Here is a 22,388-nt window from a genome sequence, read left to right as displayed (position 1 = left end):
CAAGAGCAAAAAACATAGAGCGAGAAACTATGATGACCAGACTAAGCACCATCAGGGGCAACGAACTGGCGTTGAATTTTGGTCCTGGCGCTCCTTAAGAAAGACTGGCGGGTGATGAGATGAGTGGAAGCAGCTGGGAGCAATCAGAGGCCAAGCAGAGAGGAGAGGGGGAGGAGTCTGCCAGAGGCACCATGACAGTCTCTCCAGCGTGTCCTGGGTCTTCCCTGTGGCCTTCACACAGTGAGACATGCCCCGACCCCTCCCCAGGGAGGCATTCAGGAGGCATCCAGACAGGATGCTTGAGCCACCTCAACTGGCTCCTGTTAATGTGGAGGAGCAGCAGCTCTGCTCCGAGTGTTTTTATAAAAACAACTGTTTATAGCAAAGCCAGAGACATAGAACAGAGAGAAAGCAAAATCGGCAGCATCAAGGGAACCAAACCTGTGATCTTCTAATTATAGGTTGACCGCTCCACCTCTGCACCACAGTCACTCCAAGTACCATTAAAATGTAAATGTGAGCTTTAATTTTGATTCATGGTCTTGAACATCATAAAATCTTTTTTAAATCTAATAGTGTTTAACGTTTACCGCTGTTCTTGGTTGTTAGCCTGTGCACCACTATAATAACTTCAGATTGTTTTCAAATGAGAACTGCATGATGGTGTAGTGGTCAGCACTCTCACCTATTGAGAAGATACCCTGGTTCAAACCCAGCCCACATTCTTTATGTGTGGAGTTTGGAGTAAATGTGTGGATTTTCCTCATGTACTCCGGGTTACTCCTACAGTCCAAAAACATCCTTCATGGTTTCATTGATTATTCTAAGTTGACCTAGGTGTTCATGTAAGTGAGTTTGGTTATGTGGCCCTGCAGCGGACTGGTGACCTGTCCAGGGTGTACCTCACCCAATAGGAGCAGGGATAGGCCCTAGCAACCTCATGACATTGGATGTTTTTAAATGAATGACATAAATTGATTGATTGACTGATTGAAAGAAACCAGCTGCTTCTGAAAACAGTTTTGTTTTTTACATAAACATTGATTGACCCACATCAAAGAAGCCTGTGATTGACTCGAATACAACCTTTTTATAGTAGTAAATGATTTGTTCAGTTGCAAGAACAGAACACTATTTATTTTACTCCTTTTTTAACAACTGACTATCGCGATTAGTTATGTAACTATTATGAAACCCACCTCAATTCTGTGGGTACAGAGACTTTTTCACTGTTTCACTGTCTCAGCAGCTCATCCATCCAAATGTGACAGCAGATGGCATCAGAGCATCAGAGCAGATTAAATCCCGTTCCCACCTGAAAGAATAGGAAACAGGGAGAACAAAACTCTAAGCCTTTGTGCAGACAAAAAACAACCACTTTGTTCCTTTATTTTGGTTTTCATCTTTTTTTCACATCAAATTTCAGAAAAAGATGTGAAGAAGTTGGACTTAGAGTCACCAGATGGCAAAGGTGTCTTTACCCGCTGTTATTTAGACAAATTTTATTTTATTTTATTAATTGAATAAAATAAAACAATACTTGGTAAACAGTTGCATGCTACATGCCGATACACCCCACTGTCCTTAGGGTGAAGACAGACTGTCTGCAGGCGAAAATTGAGCTTGCAGCCGGACAACCAGAGGAAAGCTTGTGTGGACATCCTATGGGCATCCTAACATATCACCTGCACACCCCGTGCGTGATGCATTGAAGCGCAGTCAGCAAAGGGCCAGTACTCGCAACTTACTAAACGAGTGTGGCATAAGTACAACATACAACAGCCTCACCATAAGTGCGTGTAACTTATATTACACTTACGAATACTTTATGATACACTTAACACAGGCATGTCAATGGTATGTTCCATTTTCATGAGATGCCATACGAGCCTCAAGGGGATATGTAAGGTCAACCCTCGCACAGTAACACGTGACTAAGGCTTAAAACATCATGAGGGACAACCAGTAGATCTAAAAATGTCTTTAAAGACCCACTCCAATGAAAAGAATCAGGTTTTTGGTGTTTTTAACACTATTATAGCAATTTTTCTGAAAATATGTTTTAAAATGACACAGGTTAGTAATGTTAATGTTAAATAACTCATTATTTATTCACTATAACTTTTCAAACTGACAATTACAGTTGCATAGAAAACATGTGTTTGCTTGTTATTTAGCATAAATCCTTTTAAATTCTAGATATGAAAAAATACACACCAATTTTTATTTTTATTTTAAGATATTAAAAACGTTTATGCACTCGCGGGGCACTTAAAACGACATGGCGGGCCACATTTGGCCTGCGGGCCTTGAGTTTAACTCATGTGATTTAGATAGCTAGTTGGTACTGTTATTTGTTAATAAAGAATACTGCTTTGTAATTATTAAGTGTACCAGTATTACATTTGTCTTGCGTTTGATTAAAACAAAGCAAAATTTCCTTTAAGTTGTCTGCTGTTTTTACTTATTGCTTTCCTTAAGTGGGGGGTGGGGAGGGCATTGGAAATTGAATATCGCCCAGCCCTACCACTCATGGGACGAGCCACCACCCTTTTTTGTGTGACCACCTTCAGATGCTGGGTGACTGACTAACGGCCACAAGTAAAACAGCTGCAGCAGTTTTACTCAGAGCCCCAATGAGAAGTGCTAAAATGGAAAACATCATGCAAGATTTCTGCATCAATTATTACGAAACTCGTCACTGACTCTGGGAAAATACTTAGTTCAATAAGCAGGGTCGTTGGTAAATTAAAATACGTTCAGTTAGAGGTAAACACATTAAGCATGAAAGTGTGCTACATCCAGAGCTTGAGTTGCTAAGATTTCTTGTAAATAGAGTAAAGATGTCTGTGTAAAAACTAGACCATGCAGGGTAATCCATTATAAATGCTTCCCAACTGACATCAGGCACAAACAGCATCATTTCATAAGGGTTTAGTGTGTGTTACAGCTTTTCCAAAGAGACGTACAAATACATTTCAACCGAATGGTTGATGTTAGTGGAAGAAACAAAAATAAAACGATTGAGCTCCAGCATATAAATTGAAATGTCACCAGAAGGTCTTCAATATGGGAGACCAGGAACCAAGCCAGAACAACATGTCTCCATTCTGAAACTCGAAAGCAGCCAATTCATGCAAAAGACGACACCGTGGTCCAGCTGGAAAACCTGAAAAGGTTTGTGGCTACTGATAGATGGTCTGGCATCTCTAAAGCCTGAGGTGTGCACTGTTTTTTGTGCTAAAGTGTGATGCTCAGCAGGAAATATTCTGTAACTGGTCAGAATCTGTGCAAACACGCCACCAGAAGAGGGCTTCATGACGGGGAACAGGCGGGGTCGGGGCTCTGCCAACTGCAAACGAGGCTGAGGGAGGTAGACGAGTGTAGGACAGATGGATGAAGGAGGAAAATGTGCACTAAACAATGTTAGAGAAAATGGGAAAATAAACAGACAGTAAAGTCAGCTTTAATAAACACGACCAGTTCCATTTCAGCCCTTATCCAGAAGCACGTGCAATAACAATAACTAAAATATCTATCCTACAACCATCGCAATCTGTTTTCCAAGTGACTCGTTCATTTTTGCATGCTAAACTGATTTATTACCACCAACTCCGCCATGTATTTTTGTTAATTCTGCTAAAAATGCTTATGTTGCAAATTAACTCTAAATGAATCCCACCTATTCTCATCCTCCTTCTCATCCTCCTTTAACAGATGAAATCTAGTCAGTAAAAAAACACCTGTAATGTATATTTGAAATTTCTAGCAAGCTTGAAAAAAATATTAGGACACCAGCCTATGCAGAGATGAGATGCATCGTTTTTTTTTTGTTTTTGTTTTTTTCACGGTGCCTGTCAGTTTACCTCCCCCCTCCCAGCGCTCCTGCTCTGATGATTGGAACCAGCTGACCTTCATCTCCTCATCAGCCTGCCGGCCTTCATATGGGAGCTCCTCATCAGTATCCAGCGCCAGTTCGTTATACTCACTCCGGTGCTCCGGTCCCAAACATTGTGCCGAAGCACTCTGTTTCATGAAGGTGATCCGCGCGCCGAAGCGTCTGTGTCAAACGGGCCATCCCTACTTACCACGCCCTACCATCAGGTCAGGTTTCCAAGTGTGTTTAAGTGTAGTCAAAAGAAAGTAAATCTGAAGTAATACTGAAATCCTGAACTCTTCATTCCCAAACACCATCTGTTGTTTTAAATCATATGAAATAAACAGACAATAGGTTTTAATACCACGCATATGTGGAGCTAAAAGGGTGTTTACAGGTTAATACAGATGCTCACATGCAACCACTTTGATTTCTACACAAAAAGCTATTTTAGCTTACAGATCCACTCTGATGAAAATTGTGTTTTAACATGTTGTTGCATGTTTGTATTGATGGAGGACAAATAGAAAGAAAATTAAGATTCAAAGAGTATATTTGAGTATTTACTCAAATCATTGTGAATCAAGAGCAAACAATAAAAAAGCAGCTGTTTGAAAAATATCGTATTTGTGACAGAAAATACACTGGCAGGCCTCTTGAGTTGGACAGATTTTACTGTTACATGAAGGGGCTATGAATCGTCTGACACACGAGGTGTATACATTCATAAAGCCCTTTTGTGTTTGAGGAAAAACTTTATGTACATTAATTATATTTACATACATTTTAGGTCTGCATAATAAATTGCAAATTTATTTGTATCATGATATGAAGCTGTGCAATACGCATACTGCAAACGACTGTAAAAATTGCAATAAATGGTAAACTAAAATGTGCCAAAATAATCTAATGGCAGCTTGAAGCATTTAACGAATCAACTAAATCCCTTTATGCATTTAACAAATGAGAGGGACCCCTTCACGTTGCTGACCAATTGGAATTAAAGGGTTTCAGTGAAATGGAAATGATGTTTGTGGTTGTTTTACTTCATCATCGCAATATTGATCACTACTATCACAAATCACGAGTTTTCCTCACATCGTGCAGCCATAGCACATTTCTTGTTGGACTGGATGGAAAAGGAAAAAGAAATGGGTAAAAAGTAGAGTGGGGTGTTAGAGGTGAGGATAAAAGGGTAGGACAAGAAAAAATAAAAAGGGGCTTAAAGATATTAGATAGTGATTAAGAGGTAGGAGGGAGTAGAATTTTAAAAAATAAAAGAGGAAACAGGTTGTTGAAGGTTTATCATCATTACTGTCGGGTGTACATGTTGGTCAAAAGGGTAGGGCCTGTCCTCCAAACAACCATATGGAAAAGCAGAACTAGCAACCGTCCACTACCCACCACCCAAGAGTGGAGGGGGTTCTGATGAACTCCTGCCGCTCTGCAGAAACTATGTCTTAGAAAACGACAAAGTTTTTTTGGGCTAAAAAAGGCATCATCATAATTTTAAAAAAACAACTGTGAATGCTTTGAAAATAGATTAACAGATTATTGACTTTAACGCCAGAGCTTTAGCTCCGGTGTTTACATTCTTTTGACTACCATAACTCTTCATCCATCTACGCATTTAACGTAATTCCAGTGGATTCTGAAGCAGCGAGACGCACGGTGTGTCAAAGCGCGTGTTATTTATCCATCGCCAGAAACATCTCTGGTGTTAAAGGGTTCAAAAACCTGAACAAGAACGTGTTTCAGGTTAAAGTTGTTGCAGGCTGCAAGGTTTCTCTAATCCCTAAAGACAGAATTGGATTACATCTGGGATTAAAGGCGAGCTTTTGTCTTTCACACACCGCTGAGGGTTTATCCTGAACAGAGCTAAATATTTTACAGTGACAGACTCTTCCAGAGTCTGTTTCTGGCTCACTGCTTTATTTCAGGTCACATTTCCCAGAAAATCGATTACTTTTTTCCTCAGGAACTCTTTCGGGTGTTTGCAAACATAAAATTCTAAACCAAACTTTCATTCAATAAGTAGTGAAAACTTGAGTCCAGTGCGGAGTACAGGACTCAGAGAAGGTCAAACATAAATTCGAAGAGTTTGGTCAAAACAAGGAAGCAGCCAAAAACAGCAAATTTAAAACCCAAGTTACTGTTGGAAGTTACTGCCCAATCATTTGGACTTTGACCTTTTTTTCAAATTAGTTTTTTGAGAATTCAAACAAAGGCTGTGTCCGACTTCCTTCACTACTCACTACAATGTGCACTATATAGTGCGTTTCATTATGTTTGAAATTGTCCAAATCTACAATTTCAAAATCCAATGCTCTACAAAGTTCCCAAAAGTCTCTGCAAAAACTAACTAGATTGGCGAATATAAACCACAATGCAATGTGTTTGAGCAATTTTTGTAAAAACCATCAACGTTTTTGCAAGGAAGGTGGGACCTAGGACCATCTGTCCCCTGCCTCTTCCCTGGTGGGGGGTACGGGCCCCTTTGCAACGGCGGCCGTGTCCCCGGGGTGCCGGCTTCCTGGGCCCGGCGGTGCTCTCTCCGCACGGTGGGGGGGGTTCACATTACATCTGAGCCGGGGGTGTTCGTGTCCCTGGGGGGTGGGTTCTGGTCCTTGCTCCTGAGTGCTGGGCCCCGCCAAATTTCCAACTGTGGCCGAGCCTGGTCGGGCCATATTTACAACACCCCTTGTGGGCCCTCTTTTTTCCCCGGGGTTCCCCCCTCCTGGGCGGGGGCGGCGGGCCCCTGCCTCGCTCCTCCCTGGACCAACCGTGGGCCGGGCGGATGGCTGCCTGGAGTGCGGAGCGGGTCTCCCTTGGGGGGTCCTGGCTCGTACCTGGGGTTGGGGCGGGGGGATGCCCGGAACTCCTGGGTGGTGGTGGGGTGCTCGTCTGGGGCTGTGGGCGTCCTTCTCCGGTGGGGCCCTGCGTTGGGTTCTCCCGGCGCGGCGGGGGGCTGCTCTCCTGGTTGGGCTGGGGCGGCGCTCTCTTTCCCTCCGTGCCTCCCTGCTCTCTGGCTCTGGGGGCCTTGCGGCGGCCCTGCTGGCCCTGGCCTGGGTGGCGGGCTTGGTCGCCCGGGCGGCGGTTGTTCCCTGCCGGTTCCCGTGTGGCGTTGGGGGGATTCCGGCTGCCGCTGCTGGTGCGGTGGGGGTCTTGGAGTGGGGATGGCTGGGCACTCTCCCTCCTTCTTTTCACGTTCCACCATCCATTTTAGAAGAACATAAACACTCACTTGAGCACAGGTGTTAGCTCAACAGACTGAATGACTGAAATATTTCACACTAGTTGGTTTTAAGGCATACGTATGCGTGTGAACACTATCTGTTTTGTGTACATGTCGACAGGTGGACATTTTTGCAACTAACAGGTGTGTTTATAACATTTGAGTGTGTGTGTGGACAGGCTCCGCCCCTTTTTTTTCTTTTCTTTTTTTTTACATTTAAACCTTACCATAATGATTAACAACCAGTAAACTTGTTGCTTTATGCTGCTTCATGGTCTTATCCCCCTTCCCCTCCTATTATCACCCCCTACCCCCCCTCTCTCTAACATCCCTCTCTCTTCTTCCCCTCTTTCCTTTTCCGTCCGGTCCAACACCAAAGATTTTCAGACATGTTTGAAATTAATAAAGTTTGGCCTCAATTACAAAAGGGGTTTATTCAGACATACCTTTGGTTTGTCTGAAGATTAATAACCCCTCTTGTTAAAGTAAAATATGTCCAACCCAAGAGGCCCTCAGCTCTCATCTGACTGCCTAGCTGTTGGACAAGACAAGTTGAAAAGAAAAAAAAAAAAAAAACATCAACGTTTTCATCGTCAGAACACATTGGATTCATAGATACTCTTGTAAAACGCTCATATCGATTGGATTTTCACTGCGTGAAATCTGTGACGTATTATTCACCTCAAAAAAATAAAGAAGTGAGCATGGAGCACTATATGGTTTGTTTTTAGTAGTTAGGGGTTAGGGTGGGAATTCAGACATAGCCAAAATGAATAAATATATGATCAACTTAGTGATCTAAACAAAACCCACAACTTTAATTTAAAAAAAGATACCAACATTCAAATTAGAGTAGAAAATAGCTACATTTACAAGCATTACTGTCACTGAGTAGCTTTTTTCCAGAAGTTGTAATATTTGGAGTTTGACCATAAGCCATGAAAGCTATGAAACTGTTTGAGGCTAATGTATCGTCCTGATGGAGAGCCCACAGGTCGGCTGTTGGCTCTCCTTTAGGGAGGTTGTCCCTAAAGGAGAATTTCCCCCTACTGCAGACGATAAAGACACAAGTTCTAAAAGTATCTTTAGAGTAGTACATTTGGCTGTTTTCATCTGTGATTTCCTCTTTATGAATTGGTAAAGTCGACTCATTTTTTCTAATCCTTTGACTGTCACCGCTGACAAAGCTTTCCTAATGTTGTCGTCTTCTACATATTTTTTCTCATCATTCGAATGGGATCTGTCAAGTGTCTGACAAAAGTAAAAATGACCCATCTTTTCACTCAACCTCTTCCTTTTTTTGCCTCTTTGCCCTGGTTTTACAGACTCCTCCTCTCAACCCTTGATCCACTTTTGCTCGTCTTTTTACAGCCATCGTCTGGGTTTAATGCTGTCCCTGCACTCATTTACTATGTATGTCTGCAGTTTCTCTGCCTGTGACAGCAAAGAACTGTGTTGTTTGCACATGCACGCCCACAGTGACCAGTGACTAACCTGCATGTGTGCGTTAGCTCTGAGTACAACTTGGTTTGCATCTGTACACCTGCGTCAGTGAGGCTCGCGTTGAGTGTGTGTGTGTGTTTGAAAGAACCTTAAATGGGACTGTTATACTGAGGAAAAAAAGGAAGAACTTTCAGCTCTATCCTGAAATCTGAAACTTATCATGCAGCCATGGTACCAGACAGATTTCCAACCACAGGTGTGTCTGAATGAAAGTGCAGCTCACCAAATGAGATGCGTGACTGAACCAGGCCGATGGACAGAATTCGTCATTGCCCGGTACTAGATATGATCCACATCTGCAAATGTCATGCACATCTGTCCAAGCTGCTGCACAAATCTCTTCCACTGCACTTTGAGATGACGGAAATGCTGAATTAGGATGTTCAAAACATTAACAAAGTATATTTTCTTCCACTATGGGGTTAGAATGAATATTTATATAATCTTTAGTCATCTTTTGAGTAGAATAGAATAGAATAGAATAGAATAGAATAGAATAGAATAGAATAGAATAGAATGCCTTTATTGTCACTGTACACATGTACAATTCACATCACACACACATGCAGTGAAATTAAAGCCGCTCACTATTCAGTGCAAACATGCAAGAGAGAAGTAAACTCGCAGAATAATATAATAATAAAATAAAATAATTTCACAAAAGGAAGAGCACAATTTACGAAGTACAATCTACAAAAGAACAAAATCTACCATAGAAGTTTCTGCAGAGAGTAATAACATATTTTGTTGATTTATAGACTACAGCTGTTCAATGGATCATGTTGTCTAACTTGCATAAAGACAAAGTGACCAGGGCCAGTGTGAGAGCACATGAGACCCAATTTGACCTCCTGTTACAGGCACAAAAAAAAACAATCTTTAAACTCTGAAAGTAACAGACACACATTGAGTTTATATCATGGTACCAGTTCCCGGTGCCAGCCTGTGGGACAGTTGGTACCGGGTCGTGGGGAAAATATTGTGACCTACATTTTCTCAGTTTTATTTATAAGATGAAGTAAGTTTTATTTTGGAAAACTACTGGACTGTCTTCACCTGTAAATAAAACACCAGGGGAATTTTCAGAATAAATGAATAGTATTTATGGCGAGTTCACAGCTTCCTCACTACAGGTCTGACACTAAACTTGTCTAACGTAATATTTTGTGATAAGAAATGCCTGCTTTAAAATCTGTATCATACAGCCTCACAATCTTCTGTATTAAAATCTTAGTGCGTTCTAGTATTTCTCTTTATGAGATGCTCAAGCTGGTGGTAGCTCACAAAACATTGATTTTTACAGCCTGTATTTAGTTGAACTTTGTGTTAGAGCCCATTTCCAAAGGATATGCTAACATAAAATTGTTTTTGTTAAATATATTGAATCATTTGTAATTTTTATTAAAGAAAGTAAAAGCAGGGAGAAAAAAATTGATTAAAATCTAATCTGAAATGGAAAGAAATCAGATTTTATTTTTCGGTCATATCGCTTCCCTCTAACTTCATTGCTAGGTTGCTGCATAATGACTTTTAAAAGTATTTTAGGAGAAGAAGAGGGAAAGGTCATCTGGTTAGTAGCATTAAAAAAAGAAAAGAATAATGAGATTTTTTTCAATAAATTGTGATTGAGGAATTTGACTTCCCAACTACAAAAGATACAAAGGATGGTAAATATGTTGTGACTTTTATGTAACTTTTGTGCATAAAGTAAATAAAGCTTTTAAAAAAAATAGGAAACACCAACAATGTTTTTATTAAATTAATACAGGAAGCAGAGGAAGCTCTTTAACAACAAAAGGCAACATAGAAATGATCACTGACGTCTAATTACAGCTCTGAAAGTCTGTATGTCTCTGCTGGCTGTCATCCATTCCCCTCTTTGTGTTCTTCTTTCCATTCTTCCATTCCTCTCCCTCTAATGACCAACCACTGCCAGGCCAGCAGAGACTCTAACTTTGCCATGACTGACCTTCCTTTAGCCTCTCCTCTCACTTCCGTGTTAGAATGACTGGTTTTGCCCTCATCTCCCCGTCCTCTGTAGATGTTAATCATGCGGAAGACTGCGGCCCTACAGGAGCTGCACCTCCTAGTGGCCAACACTAGAAAAAAAACAGATAAGGAGGAACATCTTCTTGAACACGTTCTGTCACAGAGATGCTGAAACCTGTCCCGGTTACTGTTGGGTGAAGGCGGGGTACACCCTGGACAGATCACCAGTGTGTTGTGAATGGTAAATGGCGTATAGCGCTTTCTACCCAAAGCGCTTTTCAGTCACAGTCCTTTTCACACCCTGGTGGCGGCTCCGCTGCCAAACGCTGGCACCAACCTTCCACCAGAGGCAAGGTGGGGTCCAGTGTCGAAGTGCCCAAGGACACCTCGACACATGGGCGGACAAGGCGGGAACCTGCAGTCTTCCGATTAGAGGAAGCATTGACTTTGTGTGGTGCGCCATTTTCCTCTGTGTCCATATTTGATGTGCACCCAAAACAGGCCATCTGAAGGAATATTAGGCGGAAATGTTTGCAATTTGTTCACGTTTTCCAAAATATGGGTGCTACTCATAAACAGGCATTGTTCTACAATCCCTGGTGATTGTGTCAGAGGAGTTATGCTACATTTACAAGTACTGCCAGGATTTAGCTAGGCTTTTTTTTTGCAGTAATATGGTAATACTGTACTTGACACAGTATCATATCATAAAAAAAATTGACTTATTAAAGAGATTGGAAAAAAAAAAGAAATTAAATGAATTTAATACCTAAAGCAGGTTGTATAGTCTGTGACGCTTATTGTGGTTTCAATTTTCACCTCTAAAAAATATTTTGATATAAAAAAACTACTGAGGACTTTCGTCAACATGTGACATAAGTATGTTACAGCTTGGAAGCGAGACAGATGCACGAGCAAGTGAAGCGGAGAAATACGGCAAGTCGTGCACCGGCTGTTGGTGTCAAAAAACAACATGACTTCTACAGTTTGAGAGTACTCTGGGTTCAAAGTAAATGAGGAAGGAGAGCCCAAAAATTCCAACGAGACCATTTGTAAATGAAAAATAAGTGACCACAAGAAATGGAAAAATCTCTCATTTAAGGACGAATCACCAATCAAGTAACCATCTGCTAGGAGGATTAATTTGGGCCCAAGATCTGTTAATGCTTCAAAGTCAGAGCTCCCATCAAAACCACAGGACCAACAACAACAAAGCAGCTCTGGTAACATGCAGCCGACAATAATGCAGGCTTTTGCCAAATCAACAAAATATGAAAAGGACAGTGTCCGTTGGAGAACTTGGACTGATGCTCTGGCATAATACTTAGCGAAAGAAATTGTCGCTTTTTACACGGTAGTAAAACAGTCATTGAAGGTTATGGTAAATGTAGTAGATGCTCAGTATGAGCTGCCCAGGTCACTTTAGGACACTTCAGGACTGGCTGCTTGAGGATAAGAAACTTTAAGCCATAGCCACTGACAACGCTGCAAACATTTCTGCTACAGCTGGCATTATTATTTCAGTCATAATCTAAACCTGTTGGTCATTAATGTACAGTGGTGGACAAAATTGTTGGTACCCCTCAGTTAAAGAAAGAAAGTCCACAATGCTCACTGAAGTGACTTGAAACGTTCAAAAGTAACAATAAATTAAAAAAATTTGAAAATTAAATAATCAAAATCAGCCATTACTTTTGAGTTGTTGATTAACAGAATTATTAAAAAAAAACAACTAATGAAATAGGGCTGGAAAAATATGATGGTACCCATAACTTAATATTTTGTTGCACAACCTTTTGAGGCAATCACTGCAATGAAACGGTTTCTGTATTTGTCAATGAGCCTTCTGCACCTGTCCACAGGTATTTTGGCCCCCTCCTCATGAGCAAACTGCTCCAGTTGACTGTTCATTTGACTGAGAAATAATTGCCCAGGGGGTCATGATGAACTCAGATATGTCCTTTAAGTGACATCACAGCTGTTTTCAAACCCATAATCAGTCAGTCTGCCTATTTAAAGGGAGACAAATAGTCACGTTGCTGTTTGGTGAAAAGGTGTGAACCACACTGAACAAGGACAACAGAAAGCGAAGGAGAGAATTGTCACAGGACATTAGAAACAAAATGATAGACAAACACGGTAAAGGCTATAAAACCATCTCTACGCAGCTTGAAGTTCCTGTGACGACAGTGGCACATATTATTCAGAAGTTTAAGAGCCACGGCACGGTAGCCAACCTCCCTGCACGTGGCCGGAAGAGGAAAACTGAGGAAATATTGAGGAGACCGATCGTTTGAACTGTATCCAAAGAGCCCAGAACAACCTCCAAAGACATTAAGGTGAACTCCTAGATCAAGGTACATTAGTGTCAGACCACACCATTAATCGTTGTTTGAGCCAGAGTGGACTTCATGGGAGACGACCAAGGAGGACACCACTGTTGAAAGGAAATCCTAAAAAAGCCAGACTGGAATTTGCAAAAATGCATGTTGACAAGCCACAAAGCTTCTGGGAAAATGTCCTTTAGACAGATGAGACAAAACTGGAGCTTTTTGGTAAGGCACATCAGCTCTATATTCGTAGACTCAAAAGTGAAGCATACAACCAAAAGAACACTGTCACTACTGTGAAACATGGAGGAGGCTCAGTTTGGTTTTGGGGCTGCTTTGCTGCATCTGGCACAGGGTGTCTTGAAGTTGTGCAGTTTCAAATGAAATCTCCAGATGATCAAGGCATTCTGGGTAGAAATGTGCTGCCTAGTGTCAGAAAGCTTGGTCTCAGTGGCAGGTCATGGGTCTTGGAACAGGAAACCGATCCAAAACACACAGCCAAAAACCCCCAAGAATGGCTCAGAGAAAAGTTTTGGACTATTCTGAAGTGGCCTTCTATGAGCCCAGATCTGAATCCCATTGAACATCTGTGGAAGGAGCTGAAACATGGCATTTGGAGAAGACACCCATCAAACCTGAGACAACTGGAGCAGTTTGCTCATGAGGAGTGGACCAAAATACCTGTGGACAGGTGCAGAAGGCTCATTGACAAATACAGAAACCGTTTCATTGCAGTGATTGCCTCAGTAGGTTGTGCAACAAAATATTAAGTTATGGGTACCATCATTTTTGTCCAGACCTATTTCATTAGTTTTTTCTTAAATAATTCTGTTAATCAACAACTCAAAATGGCTGATTTTTATTTTTTTATTTTCAATACATTTTAATTTATTGTTACTTTTGAACGTTTCAAGTCATTTCAGTGAAAATTGTGGACCTTCTTTTTTTTTAACTGAAGGATACCAACACTTTTGTCCACCACTGTATTTCAGGACCACAAGTAAGCAACCGAGCGCACTCTTGGACTGTGCCGCAGTGTTGTCGGACTTTCTTACACAGCTGGCAACGTAAAAAATGAATTCCACAAATAGCAAGTGGAGTTGGGACTCTCATAACGGTAACCAATAATATCTGAATATATCTGTAAGAATTAGTTTATAACAAGCAATATGTTTATAAAATGTATTCAGTTATTCGTGAAGCACTTTATTTATCAATTTATTCGTTCATTCACACACAGATTATTTTATTGTTTTATTAATTCACTAATTTGTTGGCAGGACTCCCCGACCAGCTGGGGTTCCAAATTGGAAATGGTGGAGAGCACCCTGGAACAGGTTTAAGCTATCAAACATTTGCTGTCCAATGAGAGAAAACGCAACTTAACTCTGACCTGACCAAATATGAATGTCTTTCAGTCCGCAAATTATTGCAAAAGTGCAGCTTCTTCAACCCTCTGTAAGGACAATGACGAGACACTGAAAGAAAAAAAAAATTAATCTACAGGCTGAGACTGTAAGCCTAGAACCAGGGTCATCACAATAAAAGAAGAGGAGTCACGACCGCCACGAAAAAATATCCTTCACCAAAAACCAGCCCGTTGCACCTGCAGGACCCATCCCTGCGGAAGAGGGAGCAGCAGCTGAAATGATAACGTGCAGTTTGGAGCCTGTCATTCAAGGGGACGAGGACTGTCTTCTCTGGAGGGTCTGCGACTAGCCCGAAAGAACTTGTGTGTCTGCGCAACAAGCTGTTCGCCTTTAGAGCACCGCAGGTAAAGTGGTCGGACTGCAACGTGCCGGGTTAAAGCCAGACAAAAAAGGCGGGCTTGTTTTTCTGGTGTAAAATTTTTAGATTTGCAGCTGTTTGAAAAGCATTTCCCCATTTAAAGTTACTGGTTATTTATTTGCACTTTATATTACCATGCTGCTATTTCAAGTTAAATCTGTTTTCTAATTAAATGTGTTGAGCGCAGCTCCGATCTTTCATCCGCGTGGTGGATAGATGAAGAAGACTCCGGGACAGGATCAACTTTAGCCTCGTCTAGGCTTATTTATTAAACATTGAACACGGAACAAATTCGTGTCTCTCGTACATCAGGGCTCATTCATTTAGCGAGTGATGTCATCAACCCTCGACACAGAGATACAACAATGACTCATGGGAACAGAAGTGACTCATGGGAAATGGAGTAGAAAGAGTAAGAGTGAAATAGTTTACATATAATACTTAACACCCCCACTCGCTCTTAACTCTTCATATTAACCACAAACATAAAAACAGTTTCCTCTTTTCTTGGAAAACATCTTAAAGAACTTTTGCACGTCTAGGTGCCAAACATGTCTTGCGCAAATCTCTTCAGTTTTGATATGGTGGCTGGTTTTGTCATTACATCAGCTACCATTTGCTCTGTAGGACAATATTCTAAAGTTATCTTGCCACTCTTTACAGTTTCCCTTATGAAATGATACTTTATGTCGATGTGTTTACATCTCTGTCTGTTTACTGGATTTTTTGCTAGGGCAATAGTACCAGTGTTGTCCTCAAACACTTTTGTCTGATTGTACTGATATTTATCTATACCATTTAGCAAATGCTCCAGGTAAATGCATTCCTGTATGGCTGATGCTAAAGCCATATATTCAGCTTCACAGGTGGATAATGCCACTGTGGGTTGTTTTCTGGTCTTCCATGAGATGAAAGAGCTTCCATCACCAAGGCTGATGCAGTATCCAGATGTGCTGCGTCTGTCTGCAGTATCTGACGCCCAATCTGCATCACTGTATGCCTTCAATCCTAAATTTTCTGCATTTTGTTTGAAACACAATCCATGTTTTGCTGTACCTTTAAGGTATCTGAACACGTGTTTCACTGAGTTCCAGTGTTGTTCTGTTGGTTCAGAAAAATGCTGGGATAGCTTACTGACCACAAAACTAAGATCAGGTCTAGAACAAGTGGATAAGTATATTAAGCTTCCCACTGCTTCTCTGTATTTTCTTGCATCTTTCATTTTTTCAGCATTTTCTGAAAACACAAGTTTTGACTCACATGGGGTTTCTCTTGGTTTACAGTCTTTCATTTCAAACCTTTCCAGTAGTTTATTTACATACATTTCCTGTGACATTTTGACTTCACTGTCTGTCTGCTCAAAATCTATTCCTAGGAAATGTTTCAGCCTTCCCATGTCCTTCATCTTAAACCTCTCAGTTAGCATCTTTTTCACACTTTCCAGAACACTCTCTTCGTTTGCTGCCAAAATTAGATCATCAACCCATATTAGAAGAATGACCTTTTCGTCCTCTTTCTGTTTTGAATACACACAGTTATCGGCTGAATTTTGTTCAAATCCATTCTCGGTTAAACATGCATGTAACATTGCATTCCAGTTTCTACCTGATTGTTTTAAACCATAAAGAGATTTTTGCAACATACACACAAGTTTTTCACCAGTCTCCGACTTTTTCTCGTAACCCTCTGGCTGTTCCATATATATTTCACAGTCTATGGGTGCGTGTAAATACGCTGTTTTGACGTCCATCTGATGAAGAATGAGTTTTTCCTGTGCCGCTTTCTGCATAAGTACTCTAACACTCGTCATGTCTGCTGTTGGAGAGAATGTCTCTTCATAATCAATTTCTGGTCTCTGGCTGTAACCTTTTGCAACAAATCTTGCTTTGTATTTTTCTGATCCATCAATGTTTCTTTTACGCGCATATACCCATCTACCCCCCACTGTCTGTTTGCCTGTTGGTAAGTGAGTGAGTTTAAAAGTGTCGTTCTCAGTGAGTGATCGCATCTCTTCATCCATTGCGTTTTTCCACTGTTTTGAGTTTTTGGATGTCACTGCCTCTTTGAAGTTTTGGGGAATGTCACAAACTGCTCTATAACAGGAGTCTATGCATACCTGCATTTTGTCCACTGTCTTATCAGTCTCAAAATCCTGTAGATGAACCGGTTTCTTTCTGATTCTGGGTGGGTTCCTCCTGCCTACAGTCTCACTGATTTCACCTGGTTGTGCATGTTGACTCTGTTGAGGTAAAGTTTCAGAAACATCATCCCGACTTGGTTTGTTTTCTGTATCTCCATCGTTATCATTTTCAGGAACCTGAGGATGTATGTATCCAACATCATGTTCTGTGTACTTCTCTGGTGTCTGAGTTTCTTTTTCTCTGGTAGTTTTTGTAGTGAATTTCACTAACCTGTGTTTCTGAATCTTTTCTGTTTCCGGATAATACACAAGAAGAGCTGGACTGTTTTTGTCATATCCGACGAAAATGCCTGGTTCACATTTTGAATCGAGTTTTCTCTTTTCTTGTTTGTAAGCTAAACATTCAGATCCGAATTTTTGTAGTTTGGATACGTTTGGTTCCTTGCCTGTAAACAGTTCATATGCTGTTTTCTTTGTGCGTCTGTTGTAGCACCTGTTTCTTATATAAGCTGATGTCTGTATCGCATAGTTCCACAACTTATCCGGTAGCTTGTTCTCTATCAGTAAACATCTACTCATGTCAAATAGTGTTCTCCAATCTCTTTCTGCTGTTCCATTCTGGTGAGGTGAGTAGGGTGCAGATGTTTCATGTCTGATTCTGTTCTTGGTTAACAGAGTTTGGAAATCTCTGCTGGTAAATTCTGTGCCGTTATCCGAACGAATGCACTTAACTTCTCCGTAAGGTGCAACATCTGCTAAAAATCTTTCAGTGGCTGTCACTGTGTCGCTCTTCGACTTGAGAAAATATACGAATATGGTGCCTGAATAGTCGTCAGTAAAAGATTGCGTATATTTGTGTCCTTCCATGCTTGGTGTGTGCATTGGACCAGTTAAATCAGTATGGACTAATTCTAAAGGTTGCTTGGCCTTTGCATCTGGCTCTCTGTTCCTGGTTTCTGTACATTTACCTTGTGTACACACTTTACACAGCTGATCTGGTTTTCCTAAACTCCCTTTGATTTCCATACCTTTTACAACACCTTGTAACTTCCGTACATCATCATAGTTACAATGACCCAAGATCTCATGCCAGGTTTGAATGTCATGACACACTTTACACTGATCATCAGGACTTACTTCAACAGTCGGTAAGTAGTACAAGTTTCCATTTTCATGGATATCAAACCTGCTACCATCTTTGGTGACCATGGTGCTCTCCCCTCTTTTGAAGGTGATTGTTGCTCCTCCATTGGCTGCCCTTGCCACCGAAAAGATGTCGTGTGGATATGATGGCATAAAGAGTGCATTTCGTAGTTGGGCTCTGTGTTGATTTCCAGCGTTGTCTAGTATGTAGATCATTGCTGTCCCTCTTCCTTCCGCCATTCCACTGCATTTGGTTCCATCTGCTAACTCCACTGAGTGAGTCTCAGCCTGAAACGAGTCGTCGAAACTTTCAAATTTCTTGAAGTCGTTTACAATGTGTGTGGCTCCTGCGTCCACCATGATGCCTTTCATCTTCACATTGTTCGGGATGCTTTCTTGCATGTTGTACTTTGCTTTGAAGAAGTGATCTTGATTGCTTTCTTGTTCAACAGCAACTTTTCTGGCTTCATCTCGTCTCCCCTTTTTCTTGCACATGGACTCTTGGTGTGTATTGCTTTTGCAAAAATTACACCAGACTTTTCTAAAGCAGTCTCTTGCCTTGTGCCCTTTAATTCCACACTTGTAGCATATCACAGTGGTACTTTCATCTTTCTTGTACGTGGCTTGAGTTTTGTGAGTGCTTTGTCTCTGTTTCACATGCATTTTCATCACGTTGTCAGCTTCTGTTCTGCTCATTTTCTCTGACTCCTCATAGACTCTCAGTCTTCTTTTAAAGTCTGTAAATGTGATTGAATCTTCATTTTGTGTCACATGAATGGCTAGGGGCTTGAATGAATCTGGCAGTCCTGCTAGTATCATGGCTATGATTAGTCCGTCGCTCATCGTTTCACCTGCATCTCTTAATGCTGCGATGATGTTCTCTGCTCTTATTATATAGTCTGTTACACTCTCTTTTTCCGTCATGCGTAGCTTGGTTAAAGATGTGTACATATTTATTATTCCTGGCTTGCTTTTTCCAGAATAATGTTCTTTTAAAATCCCAAGGGCTTTTCTGCCATCATCTGCTGCTTCATGTCGTATCAAAGACAGGCTTTTGTCATCTACCAGCCTTATAAGTTCCGCGTAGCAGTCAGCGTTCTTTCTGCCATCTGCCGCAAGTTGTTCCGCGTTGGCGCCAACAGGTGCTCGTAAAATAGTCTCTTTAAGCTTTAGGCTATGTAGGTGACCCAGAAATCTTGTTTCCCACAGATCATACTTATCTTCGGATCCGTCGAAGAAAAGCTGCGGTGCCGCCATGATTCCCATCATTGATCTGCCCGCCATAGTTCACGTCGCTCTTTCAGTTGTTCTTTTTCTTTCCTTCAACTGTCAGCAACTTTATTCCGTGATGCGTAATACGTCGCATGTAGACTGTCCCGGCAATAACTTCGTTTCGTCTCCGAGCTGGTTCACAAGTAGCAGAAGCTTTGCGTTATTCTTCGCGCCTTTTTCTTCTGTTCAAACTCACTTACGTCCGTTGCTCTCTGGGCCCATAACCTGTTGAGCGCAGCTCCGATCTTTCATCCGCGTGGTGGATAGATGAAGAAGACTCCGGGACAGGATCAACTTTAGCCTCGTCTAGGCTTATTTATTAAACATTGAACACGGAACAAATTCGTGTCTCTCGTACATCAGGGCTCATTCATTTAGCGAGTGATGTCATCAACCCTCGACACAGAGATACAACAATGACTCATGGGAACAGAAGTGACTCATGGGAAATGGAGTAGAAAGAGTAAGAGTGAAATAGTTTACATATAATACTTAACAAAATGAATCAGTGTTCTTTTACAAGTTCGGATTTGTTGTTAGACACGGCTCGGACGGTGCCAGAATATTGCTGTGAATGCTTTGTTGTTGTTTGTTTGCTCAGAGTGCTTTAATCTAAATTGACAAGTCTGTCCGTGTTTTACAAACTGCTTTTGTTCATGTTTAGTGGAAATACCAAAAAACTCCTACAATACAGATTGTCAGGTAGGCAGGGGCTGGTGAGCGTGAAGGACCATAAATGCAGAGACGGGAAGCACACGGTTCCAGGGCAGGGGGTTTAATTAACAAAAAGCGCTGCAGAGCAGGGTAACAAAACAAAACTCACTGTGGGCAAAACTTGAAAACATGGCAGAAGACAGACATGGACATGACAGCCAGGGAAGAGACGTTAATGGACCAGCACAAGAAGAAGGCAGAGACAAGACTTAAACACAGACAGGACAGACAATACACAGGTGAACATGATCAGGAGAGATTGGAACCAAGGAAATAAAACTCAATAGCATGACAAAACAGGAAACCTTTCAAAATAAAACAGGAAACAGAACTCAAACATGACAAACAAGACCGTTAGCAAAAACCAATAGAAAACCAAACCGTGACACAGATGGACATTTTACGTACGAATTACAGTACGACTTCTTCCCCATGCTAACAGGCAGTTATATGACGACAAAAATACTTTAAGTCCAGATGCCGTGATTCAACTTTAAGACGTTACCTGGATAAAGGAGAAACTTCCTCCACAGTGTCAGTCTTTTTCTCTTCCCTCTACCTCCAGCATTTCTGTCCACCCTTACCACAGAGAAGCTTTGAATTTGCACACAGGAGTCCGGCTCGGTAAAGCAGAGAAGACTACATTCCTGATAAAGCTCCACATTCCTAATTAGCGCTTCAAGCTCCTCACTTCAACTCCAACAGAGAGTTGACATCCCCCATATAGATCCCAGATAAGGAAGGCTTGTGCCTCCATCTCTTTGCTTTGCAGGTAGCCTTGGATTTAACACTGGCAGAGGATTTTATTAATTTATAATAAAAAGCGTTGTGGTTCGAACCTGGACTGTTGTCTGACTGTAAGCGACCTTTGCTCTAGAGTTAAGTCAGTTTATCTGTACATAAAATATTTTTCAATCAATCAATAATGAAAGCTGGAAGCAGTTTTAGAAAATGCTGGAGCTCGTGGAAGAAAAGCTTGAAACTCTGTCTTGCCTGTCAGTGAGCTCCTTATGCAAATGATTTCTAAAAAGTGAGCAGGTTTTATTGCAAAGTTTGCTAATTACTTTGTCAACTTGTTCTAAATTAAATTAGTAAAGTCAATACATCACTTTATGATTTATTGCTGCTGCCACATCCAGAGGTTTGTGGATGGCTTCAGAAGGAAGTCACCTTCTTTTTCACTGGTCACATCCAGGAAAAAGACATTTAGACTGTGGACCCTTCTAAATCCCTGGGTGTTCACTTAAATGACAGACTGAACCGGGCAACGATTACAGCCGTCCTAAACAAGATCCTTCATTCCCACTGAACGCAATTTGAGCGCCAAATCTGGGTCAGACGCCACTTTTCGACGTGTCAAATTTGCTGCTTGATGCCTGTCCCAACACGTGTAGACGCTCCAGAAGATCAACTCCCAAATGTTTTTAGCCTGAGCGCTACATGGAGCGGTGTCTGTGTTTATTTAATTTACAAAGCATGGAAGACACGAATGATATTGTAAGATGAGATATTTTTAGTTTGAAGAGCTCTAGAAAAACATTGGTAATCATGTCTCCACGTCTGGGTTCATGACCTCATTCAGAGACTCTCCCGGTGCGTTGAGCTTCACAGTCTAAAGCAGAATCTGCGTCCGAATCAAAACCGCTTTCAGCGGTACTTCTATCTCTCTGTGACCCAGTTTTACAACCCACTGTCTGGCAATTGTCAGAAGAGGAAAAAATAAATACAAGACTAAAATTAGACTATCTTTTGTCTGGTTGTCTCAATGGAAAAAAGAAGAACCAGTCCCTCCAGGAATTTGGGATGTTGCAATCACAACTATTAACCCAAACCCCGCAAATTGTTGCACACCCTGCAACTTTAAATTTTTACTGCAACTTTACTGCAACTTTACTCCTTTGGAGAGGCCTTATGGTGGAGAAATGGACATTCAATTCCCTAGCAACAGCTCTGGTGGACATTCCTTCTATCAGCATGCCAATTGCACGCTCCCTCAAAACTTGCGACATCTGTGGCATTGTGCTGTGTGATATAACTGAAGATTTCAGAGTGGCCAGTCTAAGGTACACCTGTGCAATAAACATGCTGTCTAATCAGCATCTTGATATGGCACACCTGTGAGGTGGGATGGATTTTATTGGCAAAGGAGAAGTGCTCACTATCACAGATTTAGACAGATTTGTGAACAATATTTCAGAGAACTGGTTATTGTGTGTATGTGGAAAATGTTTCACATCTTTGAGTTCATACCATAAAAAATGGGAGCAATAACAAAAGTGTTGCGTTTATATTTTTGGTCAGTGTATGTTCAACACAATAATGTAGTAATCTGCTGAATGGTGCAGTAATTTCCCAGTGCACATTTCAATAAAACGAGTTAGAATATGACAATGGGAA

At 41.3% G+C, this 22,388-nt stretch overlaps 1 protein-coding gene across 9 annotated transcripts in view; it reads right to left on the bottom strand.

Moving 5' to 3' along the window:
- The window catches only part of LOC101167294 (thyroid hormone receptor alpha), a 166,322-nt gene that overhangs the window by 46,220 nt on the left and 97,714 nt on the right, over positions 1-22,388 (bottom strand). For 4 of the 9 annotated variants that reach the window (XM_078951109.1, XM_078951111.1, XM_078951113.1 and 1 more), the window contains one exon: positions 1,200-1,315. The exons of 3 other annotated variants lie outside the window; for them this stretch is intronic. Coding sequence is in view for 1 of the 6 variants with exons in the window: in XM_078951108.1 (XP_078807234.1) it covers positions 50-52 (3 nt within the window). In the remaining 5 variants the exon portion in view is untranslated. 2 more of the 9 variants (XM_078951110.1, XM_078951108.1) reach the window with 2 other exon arrangements.

This window comes from Oryzias latipes, chromosome 8, assembly GCF_053564925.1.
Source record: "Oryzias latipes strain Hd-rR chromosome 8, Olatipes_Hd-rR_3.1".
Lineage (NCBI taxonomy): Eukaryota > Metazoa > Chordata > Actinopteri > Beloniformes > Adrianichthyidae > Oryzias > Oryzias latipes.
Note: the sequence above shows the minus strand (reverse complement) of the source record. Positions and strands in the feature narration are given on the sequence as shown.